A 14,194-nucleotide genomic window follows, 5' to 3' on the forward strand; every position below is an offset into this window, starting at 1 on the left:
GAAACAGGCTCCAGTTTCTGAGCTGTCAGCACAGAGCCTGATGCAGGACTCAAACTCAAAAACTGTGAGATCATGACCTGAGTCAAAGTCGGATGCTTAACCGATTGAGCCACCCAGGGGCCCCAAACTGAGAGCTTTTTAAATGAGAAATAAAGGGTAACTATTTTTAAAAATATTTTCTTTGGCCTTTAAAACTGTTTTTAAAGACTGTTGTCTTCAAAAGGTAACAGTTTCCTGAGATAATTATTTTTAATGGATATCACTTATTTAGATGATATATTCTAGAAAGGTTATTAGACTTAACTTTAAAGTCACTTCTCTTTTTTGTTCTAACAGAAACAAATAATTTTCAACTATTGATAATAAATGGATATGATTTATTTATTCCTCTCTTATTAGAGTATATATGATCCTTTTTTTAAGGATTCTCTGTGTCCAACATGGAGCTCAAACTCATGACCCCAAGATCAAGAGTCACATGCTCTACTGATTGAGTCAGCCAGGCACCCCCAGAATATATAAGACTTTTTAATCCTAGTTTTAAAACTGTAAACAGCCTTTATGTAATGAAATAGTCCTAAATTGAAGAAATAAATTTTTCATTCTGAGTTTTATGGGTGGCAACTTAGATTATAAAAATAACTCCATGCAAATGGATTTATATTTTTGTTGTCACATATTGATACATGCATATTTTGTTTTCTGGTTAGATTTATTCTCCTGACCATACCAGCAGTAGTTTTCCATCAAACCCATCAACACCAGTGGGATCACCCTCACCTCTCACAGGTAGGCTGCTCTTTTATCTATCGACTTAAAAACATGCATGGAGCTACTTTGAAATATTTGAACTTTGTTTATTTTCCAATAAAATACAGTAAAAGTTCATGATAAAATTATCTGAATTTTGAGAAAACATGTAAACAGCCTTCTTGAGTTCATTTTGGAGAATAATGAAATATTTGCTAACTGTGAATTACTCTTTTCTGATTCTTAATTTGGTATAATTTCTAAGAACAGTTGTTTTAACAGGATAAAAATAAGGCTAGACATTTGGGATGAAAGCAAAATATAGAGGTGGTAAATCAAAATTTTGGGTAAGGTGGCATAGAAAGTATACAAAATAATCTATTTAGAAGTACATGTAACTTCTTTCTTCCTTATTCTCTGCATTTTCCATGTACCACTTGTAGGACTCAGAGATTAATAACTTTCTGCTAGATAGCTTCTCTTTATTTTTAGGTTCACTAAGTTATTAAGTTATTTTATATATATGTGTTTATATATATAAACATATGTATATATATATATATATGTAATTCTTGGGAATAATGTAGTTTTTTTGCTAAGGAAAAGAAGTCTGTGAATGTGGATAAATACTGTTGTTAGTGGAGTTAAAAATAAGTGGTTCAGATTTGCTTTACTCTTTCCTGTTTTTTTTTTTTTTCCATATTTGCTGTGACAGATTCCAGATTCTATCCTACAGTATAAATTTGTTGAGATATAATTGTTACTATTATAAATAGGAATTCTTAAATCTTAGAAATAAATAAAATTATAGGAAAATGCTTAATATATATTAAGCTATAATTTTAAAACTTGTATGATGTTTTTATGAGCAACATTTGAAGGAAAAAAACATGCTGAAGAAGAAATGTATTCTTAGGAAAAGGCATTAGGCCTTTGGGTAAAAATTGCCATATTCTTGCAGCAGTCTACCTCAGAAATGATTCTCTTTTTCTGATCAAGTCATTAATTAAGCCCATGTAGCGTTGTTGTTGTTGTTGTTGTTGTTGTTGTTGTTGTTGTTAAACTTCTTTGCATTGCGTAGGGTTTCTGAAAAATCTGGGCTCTGGTATATCAGGGCCCTGGCTATCACCTGTGCTTTGTGTATTAGCTTTGTGACTCTGCTAAGAAGCATTCCAGTGTGGAGATGATGAACTGCTGGCAGCTGCTTTCAGCTCTTAGTGGGTTCTGCCACTTTCTCAGACACCATGGCTTCAGCTGTCTAGTAAAAGTTGAACAGCTGTTCCCTACATAGACAGGACTATGAAAGACCCATTGACTTAGAGTTGTTATTTAACAGAGAGCTGAAATTACAGGAAGAATGATGTAACTTTAACCCTACTCACCCTCCTGGCACAGTTTTACTCAAATTATCAGTGTCATTTTTGCCACAGCCTGTTTTCCTTTCTCATCAGAGATGAGAATATTGGTCCTTACTATATGTTCCCACCTCCTCTCTTCCTCTATAGGGAAGGGCTATAAACATGCCCTTTGTTTTTTTTTTATTAATACTGGGTGGGAAGTCAGGCAGCAGAGGAGTTCAGTATTTATGAGGGGGCATCACTAAAATGGAAAATCAGAGACTTTGACATCTTTCAAAAAAAAAATGGTCCAGAGTAAAACCTTACATTTCCTTCTCCATCTTTATTTGGTGTTTATTGGGTGATATCCTTTTTTCCCCTTTAATTCAGCTGATTAATGAAAATATATGATCTACTGAAGTATGTAATGAAGATATTAATAGGCTTCTTTTTCAATTCAGTCATAATCGAAGAAAAATATTTTCTTTCATTTAATGCTTATTATATTCCTACTGAAACAGCACATCAAAGACTGATTTTATGCAAGTGCATTTCTCTCCCATCTCCTGTATCTAGTATCTCCTTCCTGTCACCACACACGTAACACACACACTCCAAATTGGCAGAAATATAAAGAGAGAAGGAAAAAGGAAAGCACAACGTGATAAATTATTCATAGTTGAAGGAAAAATGAAAAAGAGGGAGCAAACTAGAGCTTCTACACAATATGTGGAATTTATTTTGTACCTTGAATGGCAGTGGCCTGTTAACTAGAGTAAAAAATTCACCCACTGTGTGCTCTCTACACTTGTCCTGTTCTGTATACCTGAGCATCAGTCAGACTGGCATAGGCCTTGTGAGGATGGATACACAGGTGAAGAGCCACATAGGCAGCTTCTAAGGTAATCATCATTCTTGTTTAAATTCCACTCATTTTCCTTAGGAACTTTTTCAGGCCAAGAACGTATATTTCTACCTAGAGCATGCTTGTGAGGAACTTCTGAGGTGGTGCTGTTATATCAGTTGGGATGCTTTAGGCTGAAAGGAAGAGAAACTCTTGTCTTGGCTGGCTTAAATAATAAGGGGATGCTTATCTTCATGACAGGAAGCCCATAGCAGGGCAAATTTCTTGGCCCCAGTATGGCCAAGCTCCTGCTCTACTACTTTTGCAGTTCTTCCTCAGGCTGCTGGCAAGTTCAGCAGTTCAAGGTACCATATGTGGACATAACAGTGTTCACTAGAAGAAAAGAGACTATCTTTTGTTTGTATTTTAAGAATCTTTTTCAGAAGCCTCTTCAACAGATTGGCCCTCATGAGTCTTCAGCCAGCACTGGGCACTAACACACTGGTCATAACAGAAATGGGACCACCATGTGTATCTTAGACATCAGGATTTACCCTGAGAACTCTAAAGTTACTCTTTTCTGGTTCATGCCAGGAAATGATAGATAGCCCACCCCCTTTTGAACAAAATCAGGGCTCTGGCAGCAAGGTAGAAGAGAAGAATGGCTATGTCTATCACAGTTGTCATTTAGCAAAGGACACAAGTATTTAAGAGAATGTGTTTACTGGGGGAACTTGGAGAGCAGACAGACAAAACCATGTTTTTCCTTTCTTTACCTCCTTCTGGAATATAAATAAATAAGGGTTTAATAATTTCAGTTCTCAGTAGCAATCTTCAAAACATTTACAATAGAAATGGAGGAAGAGAAGGAAGAAAGGATTCCTTAGTTTTGCCTAATCAGATATTTATTTACTTTAATCATCTGTCAGTGTGCCTGGTGTTTGATAATCATCTGACTTCAGCAGGTTTTCAGTTTAGCTGAGAAAATAAAAGGTAAACACATGGGGTGCCTGGGTGGTTCAGTTGGTTAAGCATCTGACTCTTGATATCAGCTCAGGTCATGATATCACAATTGTGAGATCAAGCCCTGTGTTGGGCTCTGGGCTGGCAGCACGAAGCCTGCTTGGGATTCACTCTCTGCCTGTCTCTCTCTCCCTCTCTTTCCCTTCTTCCTTCTCTCTCTCCCCCTCCCCCTCTTCCTCTCTCTTTCTCTCTCTCAATAAACAAATAAACATTTTTTTAAAAAAGATAAATACATGAAAATACAACCATCAGAATTCACTCTAAGCTGTAGAACGGTCACGATAAACTTCATGAAGAGAGCAGGACTTTAAGAGGAGAGTTTTCCTGGGTCTAAAGGGAAGAGTATAACAAAGATCCAGATGCAAAAAAAAAGCACATGACTTCTTCATCCAGAGTCATGGGGATGACCGATTATGAACTCTTCACGTATGGAAGTGTGAAGCACTAAAATGGAAAGGTTGGCTGGAGCCAGATTGTGGAAAGCAAAGCACTGAGTACTACATTGATTATCCAGCCTTTTCCAAGTATGAGGGATCTCATGAAAGTTTCAGTTTAAGGTGAGATTACAAAGGGAAACAACTAACAAAATAAGAAAATGCATGATAAGTGGTCCTAAGAATTTCTTTCAGCCGTATAAAATGTTGGTATCTAGTCTCTAAATTAATTAACCAGTTAATTCTAAGTTCCACTTAGTGAGCAGATCAGAAACACTGGGTGAATTTTGGATTTAGTGATCAAAGAAAGCCTTTCCACATTTTCTAGCCAAAAACTCACTTCTCCTAATTACCTAGCTAGCTTGTTTTCTAGAAACAGTCATTATAATTATATTTTAATAGCTGGTAGGTTTATTACAATCCTTCTTGAATAAGAACTAGGTTTTTAGGGTGATCACTAAAAAGCCCAGGCAATTACAGAAATTGGTAACTGCATAAACAGTTGAAACCTTATGCTTATTTTTTTTTTAATTTTTTTTTTAACGTTTATTTATTTTTGAGACAGAGACAGAGCATGAACGGGGGAGGGTCAGAGAGAGGGAGACACAGAATCTGAAACAGGCTCTAGGCTCTGAGCTTTCAGCACAGAGCCCAATGCGGGGCTCGAACTCACGGACCGCAAGATCATGACCTGAGCCGAAGTCGGCCGCCTAACCGACTGAGCCACCCAGGCACCCCTAAACCTTATGCTTATTAATAGAAGGAAGAATAAGCCCCAAGCCTCTTGATAGGTCTACACCAAATATGAGGTGACAGGGAAGGAAGGTGGGAAATACCGTGTTCTCTATTCTCTACAATATTTGTGTAATGTTACAAGCTAGAGATAGAGATGCCAACATCAGCAATAGGATTGATTTCTACTGAACTAATAACTCTATCTAACTATCCAGTCATCTTCTTTATGACTAATAGCATAATGTTTTAAACTACTAACTGGGGTTCAAGGAGCTCTGTCCATGAGATATAACTTGGCATGTCTATAAAGTTCAAACAGATATCCCTGATTTAAACACATTAGTATTCTGTTTTAACCAAGTATGTCACACTGGGGCAGCCCAGTCTATAATAAAAACAAAACCGGTTTGAGTATATGTGTATTTTTCCAGTTTAATGGATTACATTTTGGATATAGACCTTAGCATGGTTTCTTCATATCACTATCAATAAAATAATGAATATAGATGATTTCTTACCTGAGTAACTCAGTGCACATATCTCATTCCTCAACCCTAAACTAGTTGGAGAACCACAAAAATCGCATGTTTTGCCAAGCAGATGCATGTTAACAATTCTGAGGTGTTTAAACATAAAACTTGTATTAATATCTGATGTAGATTAAATAATTTGATGATTAGAGTCCTGTTACAGGCTGATCACCCAAAGAGGAATGGGAAGGTTGGAGGAAAATGTTGGAAAATAAAATATTGTAAACATTAAAAGAAATTACATTAAAAGTAATTTAGGGTCTTTTTCAAAATGGATTAGGAATAACCATTTATCCACATAAAATTCATAATTCTGCATCAGTGCTTGGAAAGCACTAATGTACTGAAATCAGTGGAAAGGTGTTGGCTGGTTATTTATAGGAGTTCTTCATATAGTCAGTTACTGGGTTTCTCTGGTTACTAAATTCTACTTGTTAATTTTAAGTTCGCAAGCTTCTGTTTCAATGCTCAATTTTAGATTGTCCATAATTCATGTAGTTGAATTATGACTGTGTTTGTATGTCCAGCAGGAAACCTTTAATGGTTCTCAGAATAATTTGTAATTTGCCTACAAGTAAAAAAAAAAATTGTTTGCTGATGAAGTACATAATATATATTTTTTTCTCACAGTTTTACTATTTAAAATTTTCCTATGTAATCACAACAGTATGCATATAATTGTGAAATTTAATCAGGTTAAAACTTTATCCAACTTTTCAACTTATAAAATATATTTGATTGATGGGAATACAATTACTAAGTTATTCAACTGAAGTGAACTATAATAGTTAAGATTTACCATACATTTTCATTGTTTCCTAAATTTGGCAAGTAATCTGCAACAACATGCTTGGTACAAAGAACATAGGTTAAAACTTCATTTAGCAGTAAATCAGACAAATTAAGTAAACCTGCAAGTTCTCCAACTTCATATTTCTCCTATAACTCAGGTTGTCACTGAAGCATTTATTAATAACTAATATTAATAACTAATGGTTTTAATTATTTTCTGTAAATAAATTATTTCCAACTGCACAGGCTGTATTGTCTTAAACACATGAATGAATTAATCCTTTTGTCTTTTTTTTATCGTTTTCTTCCTTTTTATTTTTTTCTACTCTGAACTTGTATGTTTTTTTGCTGTGTGTTAGTGCTACTTTTCTAAAGTTGAAGAATAAATGACATTAAAAATTTTCATGGTGATATTTTCCAAATTAAATAATGTGTTTTTGTGTAAATTATGTTGGGAAAATGTTTAACAGATAATCCTAAATGCATTTGCAGTCATTTGAAATTGGTGCATTTGTGCGTAACTTAATGGCAGAAGTTAATAGGACACTTTAGAAAGTAATTTGGCTTTATGAATTGAGTATCATAAATATATTTATACCTTTTAATTCAGAAATGCTATTTATCCTCAAGACATGTTCCCAAAAAAGAAAATAACAATGTTTACCATTCACAATATAGTAATATTTAGGTACTATTCGTAATAGCCAACTGAAAGAAACCTCCAACAGTGAGGTAATAATGGTGATTAAATAAATTATGATCTAGAAAATCAAGTGAATATTAACGTAGTCATTTAATAACAAAAGCTATGGAAAGTCATGGAGAAGGAACAGAATTTTAAATTACGTATGTTTTAAGTACATTTTCTCAAGATAATCTGCTTGTGGACAAAATCTGAAGAACATTCAAACATAAAAGTAGTTTTTGTTTTTTGAAGTATAATGAACACAGGATGTTACATTCATTTCAGGTGTACAGCATAGTGATTTGACAGCTCTATGCATTGTGCTAAGCTCACCACAAGTGTAGCTACCATCTGTCACTATACTGCACTATTACAGTATCATTGATTATATACCCTATACTGTGCCTTTCATCCCCATGACTTACTCATTCTGTAACTGGAAGCTTGTATCTCCTCTCCTCCTTCCTGCCCCTCTGGCAACTACCAGTTCTCTGTATTTATGGGCCTGTTTCTGGCTTTTTTTGTTGTTGCAAAATAACAAGTAGTTAATAATAACTAATACAAATTTTTGCAAAGTAGTTACTTTGTAAAGTACTGTGCAGTTTTTTTCTTTTATTCTCAAGTCCCTACACAGTTGTATTAGTAATGAAAAAGACTTTAAGACTTTTAAGTAATCTCTACACCCAACATGGGGCTCAGACTCACAACCCTGGGATCAAGAGTCACATGTTCCACTGACTGAGCCAGCCAAGTGCCCTGAAAAAGATTTTTTTTAATGTGTTGGGCTTGTAAGTAGCCAATACTACGCTGAAGGCTAAACAAAAATGTTTGCATAAGTTTATGTACAGCTATAGAATGGCTTTACCCTTTCTTTCAGAACATTGTCAAGATCAGTGAGTTAACCAAGGTGTGTGTGTATGCTTTTGTATTTCGTTTTAACAGGTACCAGTCAGTGGCCCAGACCTGGAGGGCAAGCTCCTTCATCCCCCAGCTATGAAAACTCACTCCACTCCCTGGTAAGAGCCTCTTAGAAATATACGGGTCACTTTTATCTGATAGTGCAGAGTGCATTTTTAGTAAATCCTGAGTAACAATGAAAAAACAGTAGGATAGCATTACACACGAATTCTTTGCTAACAAATGGCCTGATTTAGTTTAACAATATAAGACACATTGGGTGTGCCTTCTGCCATCTGTTCTTTGGGACATCAGGCTTCTTTCTGATCTCAGGACAGCTGGTAGTAAAATAGTGTTATGGGATTTTTGCTTTTTTGATAAATCTAGAGTTTAACTTTTCTATACTTTTATGTTTATATAGAATAAGGAACAAACAAAAAAGTAAAGATCAAATAAAAGCAAGAAAACTAGCCAAGCAATGCAACATGGTCACATTTTATTCTTTCTCATGTGACTGTTCTGTATACAGTTAATAATATTTTGACTAAAATTTTTAAATGTAGCATCAATTATTTTTGTCATGAAAAGTGTTATTTCCCATGTTTTCATTTTTAAAAATATATTGTGTTAATTGTATAAGCAAAAATGTTATTTAATAAACAAATAAGGAGGTAGAATAAAAGAGCCTGTCTAGGTATTGAATGCGAAGAATTTGTGGTAGAATGTTAGCTACTGTTGCTTTTCAATACCTACCACAGAATTACATAGTATTATACAAACAAAATAGAATAACTTGATGGAATGCTAAGTCATGCTGTCACTTAGTAATTTCACGTTGCAAATAGAAGAGTTCTTTTTCTGTGACTAACAGAACAGTTGAAGGGAAAGTCTTCTTCTCTCATATTTTGCAAGCAGATATAAACAATGTGTGCTATTTAGATGCTAACCTTATAACTTCGCTGTTAAATCCCAGCCTTCTCATACCTTAATACAAGTAGATCTTGCAGGTCTCTGCGTTAACTTTACTAACATGTTATGCTGACATGCGACATCAGCTATTTCCTCATCTCTTTTGGAGTTAATCTTAACCTGTGCTTTGCCTCCTGTTCTGTCTTGACTTTGCCAGAAAAATCGAGTTGAGCAGCAACTTCACGAGCATTTGCAAGATGCAATGTCCTTCTTAAAGGATGTCTGTGAGGTACTATTTCTTTTAGATGGTGCCTTTTTTGTGTTTCAGTTAATTATACTTCCTATTATCCATTTAAAATCTTCAAGCCTGTACAGACTCCAAAGTCTTTTAAAATCAAACAATGACCAGTTTCGTTTTTGTACAGTATGTAAGAATAGACTTTTGTTTTTCATGTTGTTGAGAATGATTCTTTTTAAAAGAGCTCTACTGGCATGTGCTTTTGATTTTTTAAATTCTAATATGTTTGTGTATGGGGCATGTGTGTATCCACAGACAATCTCATTTCCTCAGTTTTGTGAAAGAGCATATTTGGATGTGTTCACCATTTCAGATAGGTATGCTTTATTCACTTAAAACAAAATTACAACTTAAACTTGATGGATTTGAGGTCCTTTCCCGAAATTGCCCTCATTTCAAAGATCAGTATTAAAGTCCAGGTTCTCTTTTTTTATCAGCTATAATTATCAGACACAGTAGAGTAGCCTTCATCTTTTGTAGGAAGCTAAAAGAAATAGCCTCATGGTAGACTGGTAAATTGGTTTTATAAAGCAGTGATTTGTTTCTGAAGCTTAGTTAATTTTGCATAGTCGTCAAATATCTTTTCTTTGATTCTTGATTGTAGTGTAGGTAGTTGCTTTTGAAGCTACTTGATAGTGCATTTTACTTTGCTGTCTTCTCTATATCCCATAGTAGGAAACATAGCAGTTTAATGAATTTAACAGATACCAGCAGTAACCTCCATGTCTTTTTTCAATCCCTACAGCAATCTCGAATGGAGGATCGTTTAGACAGACTGGATGATGCTATCCATGTGCTGCGGAACCATGCCGTTGGACCGTCCACCAGTTTGCCTGCTGGTCACAATGATATACACAGTTTATTGGGACCATCCCATAATGCACCAATTGGAAGCCTCAATTCAAACTATGGTGGATCAAGCCTTGTTACAAGCAGTCGATCTGCTTCAATGGTAAAATAATACTCATCTTTTTTGTAATAATGGTTAGAGCCTAGTGTCCCAAATGTTTTTCATGAAATCTTTGGAGGAGAGGATTCTTCTTTTTCAAACAGACTTACTCTGTCTTGGGCCGGGTCATTCGTTGCACATTGGCCCTTAAAGTCCTGCTACGATTGTGTGCAAAAACTAAAATTTTCTGCAAGATCATTTTAGCTTAAACTTAGATTTTTTTTCCCCAGATGTGTGGCAGACCAGTTTTTGCCTTGAAACAGTGTGTAGGAAAGAGCAAAAACTATAAAGCAAGACTGAATTTCAAGGGTTCTGGTCTAGAAAAGTTGTTGATTATAATTTGGAACCAGCCCTCAAAACCAGAAGGAATGTGAAATTATTTGTACCAGACCAAATTGAAGCTTTATTCCCAAATAAAGAAAAAGTGGAGTAGTTTTAAGAATAGCTGTAATTTGAGTGACAATGAAAGGAAACAATGTTCAATTAATTCCTGAAGAGAATAAAATAATTCAATCCATGTTTTTAAAAACATAGTAATACTTTAGAGAGAAAAAAGTAAAATTTTCCAGCACATCAAAAATTCTGTGTTGAATGTCTTACATTATTTTTTATCCAAATTGTCTTTTAAAGGAATGAAGTTCTTTTTGAACCTGCAATTTAACTGATGCCATGTGTTTGAGTGTTTATAGCATTGTTTTTAGGATTTATTACATGCTGTGAAATATTCTCCTGTGAAACCACTTTCTAGCTATAAGCCATGTGATCAAGGGTAAAATTCACCTATCATCAAAATAATTAGCTGCCCCAAATGCTGAAGGCTTGTGTTCTGTAAAATAGGATTGGTTCCAGATTTTCACATTCACATGTCAGACAACCATTTATATTCGTTTTGGAGCAGCTGGAGTAAACATCAAACACCGCTTTCTAGTTTCCTGAGTACAATGTTCTTAGCAACATAGGTGACATTAGATGCTTATATATCTTAACGACCAGTTTTGGGTGGTGGTTGTTTATTTTTTTAATGTCAGAAAATTTGAAATTCAGGCTCCTTCTAAAGTAGTTTTTGATGCTGTTGGTAAGCTAATAAAATGTGAAAACATTGAAAATTACAAAAATCATAGACACATAAGGGAGTATTAGCCCTGTTAGTAATAATAATTAAAATAATATTGTGTATAGGGTAGCATTTGTTGCCCACATAAATGTAGAATGTCAAATTAATAATTATTGTTTTTGTTGAAATAACTTTATCCTTATTTAGAAGAATGACTTAAAAATCAATATATTTGAATCCAAAGTTTGTCTCATTTGCACCATTTATAGTTATCCCTCCCTCATAATCATTTTTTAATTCTTCACTATTAATAGCTCACTGCCCCTAGTCCAGTTTATCTGCTATAGATAAATCTCTGGTATATCTCTGGCTCCCATCAATTAAATATAGGGTTTGTAAAAAATGGAACTTCTGTATTTGGGAAGTTATTTTTACCAACTTGGGATATGAGTTAGAAAACAGATTTTTCAAAATCCAGTCTTAAAAAGCCATGTAGAAATCTAGTGCATTTTAAAAGGACTTGTGGAGGGAAAAATTGTTAAATTAGATATTGCCCTGAAGCTTTTAATTAAAAAGTAGCTCCCATTATATCCTCTAGGAATATGCTGCCTACTTCACAGCATCAAAAAAAAAAAAAAAGGTTGCCAGAGATATTCTTTACAAAGAAAAAAAAAAGACTAGTCTAGAAAAAAGTCTTATCACTGTGACGTGAGTCTGGCTTAGTCTGAGTAGCAGCCTCAGCACTGCAGCAACTAAGGCCATGCTGCCACTCAGCGTGACTACCCACATCCTCTCTTCAGTTCTTACTGCGCCTTAGAGGACCCATAGCTGGTGAACAGCTGCCCCATGTCATCTGCTGTGTCTGCCCTGTCCAGACAGTCACCTAGTGGAGGTGGATCTACAGATGTTCTGACAGGCTTACCCTCAAAATATAAAGTTATTAACTGACAAAAAAGTCTGAGACTGGCAGGTGAGTCACTATTCATCTCCCACCCTTCTGAAATGAACAGTTTAGCTATAAGTCCTCAGTTCTCAACTTCAGCAAAAACATCAAAGGGTAGAATGAAATGAAGTTCACAGTCAGCAGTGACTCTCCCAGCCAAGCCTTAGGCATACAGTTGAGGAATATTCTTATCCTGGCTCTTGTCCATGTCTGAAGACATCAGGAGTGGCAGGAGCACCTTGCTTACATGCCCAGTACCCACCTATGTGAAATCAACTCTTTTCATATTATTGGATGGTATGGGATTTGGGGAGACATATTATTTTAACTATTGCCAGCCATTTTCAAGAATTAATCTCCTGCTTTTATTATTCCCTCTTGCCCCTGTGAATTCTAATTGATCCTAAGAAATAACACAATTTTACATTCTAAAATCACTTTTCCTTTTTTGTCTTGTTTAACTTTGTGGTAGTTTATGTATTATCCTCTACATTAACATAAATTAGTATTTGTTCTATAGGCTTCCACAAATGGAGGCTACTTGGCCAAAATTATGAAGTAACCACAGAAACACCAGTTTATCGGCAATTTTATATCACCTTGTAGAATTTGTGAGGTCAACTTCTCTCTAAAATACGTAGTTTTCATTATTCCATTTATTTTCTGCAGGGAGTAGAATTATTTTAATAAACAAATATCAATTCAGGAATTCCACAGAACGTTCAAATAAAATTTTTGTTGTAATGGACTTTTGTTCTCATGGGCATGTACTGTAGGTCACTATCCTAATTGCAGGGGTTTTATATATATATATATTTTTTTTTTTTTACACATGTATATTATTTTTTAAGCTTCTTTTATTTATTTTGAGACAGGGTGAGAGCACACACACATGCAGACACACAAGCAGGGAAGGGGCAGAGGGAGAGGGAGAGAGAGAATCCCAAGCAGGCTGCACACCCAGTGCAGAGCCTGACACAGGGCTCTATCTCACAACTGCAAGATCATGACCTGAGCCCAAACCAAGAGTCAGACCACCACCCTAATTGCAGATTTTAATTATGATATTGCTTTCTCTGCTCCATTTAGAAGAGGGATCAGCATACTTTTTCTGTAAAAGGCCAGATAGTAAAATTTACTTAACTCTAACATTCTAACATGAAAGCAGCCATAGACATTATGAAAACAAATGGGTGTGGCTGCGTTCCAATAAAACTTCATTTACAAAAAGAGAGCTCCTTAATATTTAAGAAACCAGGACCAGATTTAGCTGACAGGCCATACCTTGCCAGTTTTTTGAATTGGAACATAAATAGCTTCCTAGTGCAGGTAACAAGGGTTGGCAAGTTTTTTTCTTTTTCCTGGAGCCTATAGATGTTTCCTATTTTTTTAATGATTAGTTTGGGAGTGCTGTTGAAGTAGCTGGAATATTTGAGGTAAGCCAGAATACACTTAGAGTGGGAGAATAAAAGTTGATATCAATATAGAAGTGATACAGACAGCCCAGCTCTCAGCCTGCAGTGCTATCAAGATTATTAGTGGTGTAAAACCTACATAGACAGGTTAATCAAGATAGTGTCTCTTGGTCAGGGAAATAATTTTGTTGCTGATAAACTTCCTTTACAATGTGAATGTTTTCAGTTATAAGAAAATTATGTCATTAAAAGTCATCTGTAGCTGATACTGTTGATTTGTGGGACAACCATCTTCTTATAGATGAAATAATTCTCTGGTATTTTTTAGTTATTCCAGAAAAGGATTTTTATATTTCACACCAAGGACGTAAGACTACCAAATGCCAAAAACATATGTCAATAGGAGCCAATATCAAAAGACTTAATTTTGACTGTCACTGTTTTTTATTATTATTTTTGTTTATTTTGAGACACAGCGTGAATGGGGTAGGGGCAGAGAGAGAGGGAGAGAGAGACATTCCCAAGCAGGGACACAGGGCTCTATCTCAGAGTCCATGAGAACATGACCTGAGCTGACCAAAGAGTCGGACACTTAACCG

At 35.2% G+C, this 14,194-nt stretch overlaps 1 protein-coding gene across 3 annotated transcripts in view; it reads left to right on the forward strand.

Annotated features, from left to right (window-relative positions):
* The window catches only part of TCF12 (transcription factor 12), a 374,877-nt gene that overhangs the window by 335,400 nt on the left and 25,283 nt on the right, over window positions 1-14,194 (forward strand). For all 3 annotated transcript variants that reach the window (XM_049613680.1, XM_049613681.1, XM_049613682.1), the window contains 4 exons: window positions 711-789; window positions 8,073-8,146; window positions 9,154-9,225; window positions 9,980-10,186. In XM_049613680.1, coding sequence (XP_049469637.1) covers window positions 711-789; window positions 8,073-8,146; window positions 9,154-9,225; window positions 9,980-10,186 — 432 coding nt within the window. The remainder of the gene's footprint in view (window positions 1-710; window positions 790-8,072; window positions 8,147-9,153; window positions 9,226-9,979; window positions 10,187-14,194) is intronic.

The sequence above is a fragment of the Panthera uncia genome, assembly GCF_023721935.1.
Source record: "Panthera uncia isolate 11264 chromosome B3 unlocalized genomic scaffold, Puncia_PCG_1.0 HiC_scaffold_1, whole genome shotgun sequence".
Classification (NCBI taxonomy): Eukaryota; Metazoa; Chordata; class Mammalia; order Carnivora; family Felidae; genus Panthera; species Panthera uncia.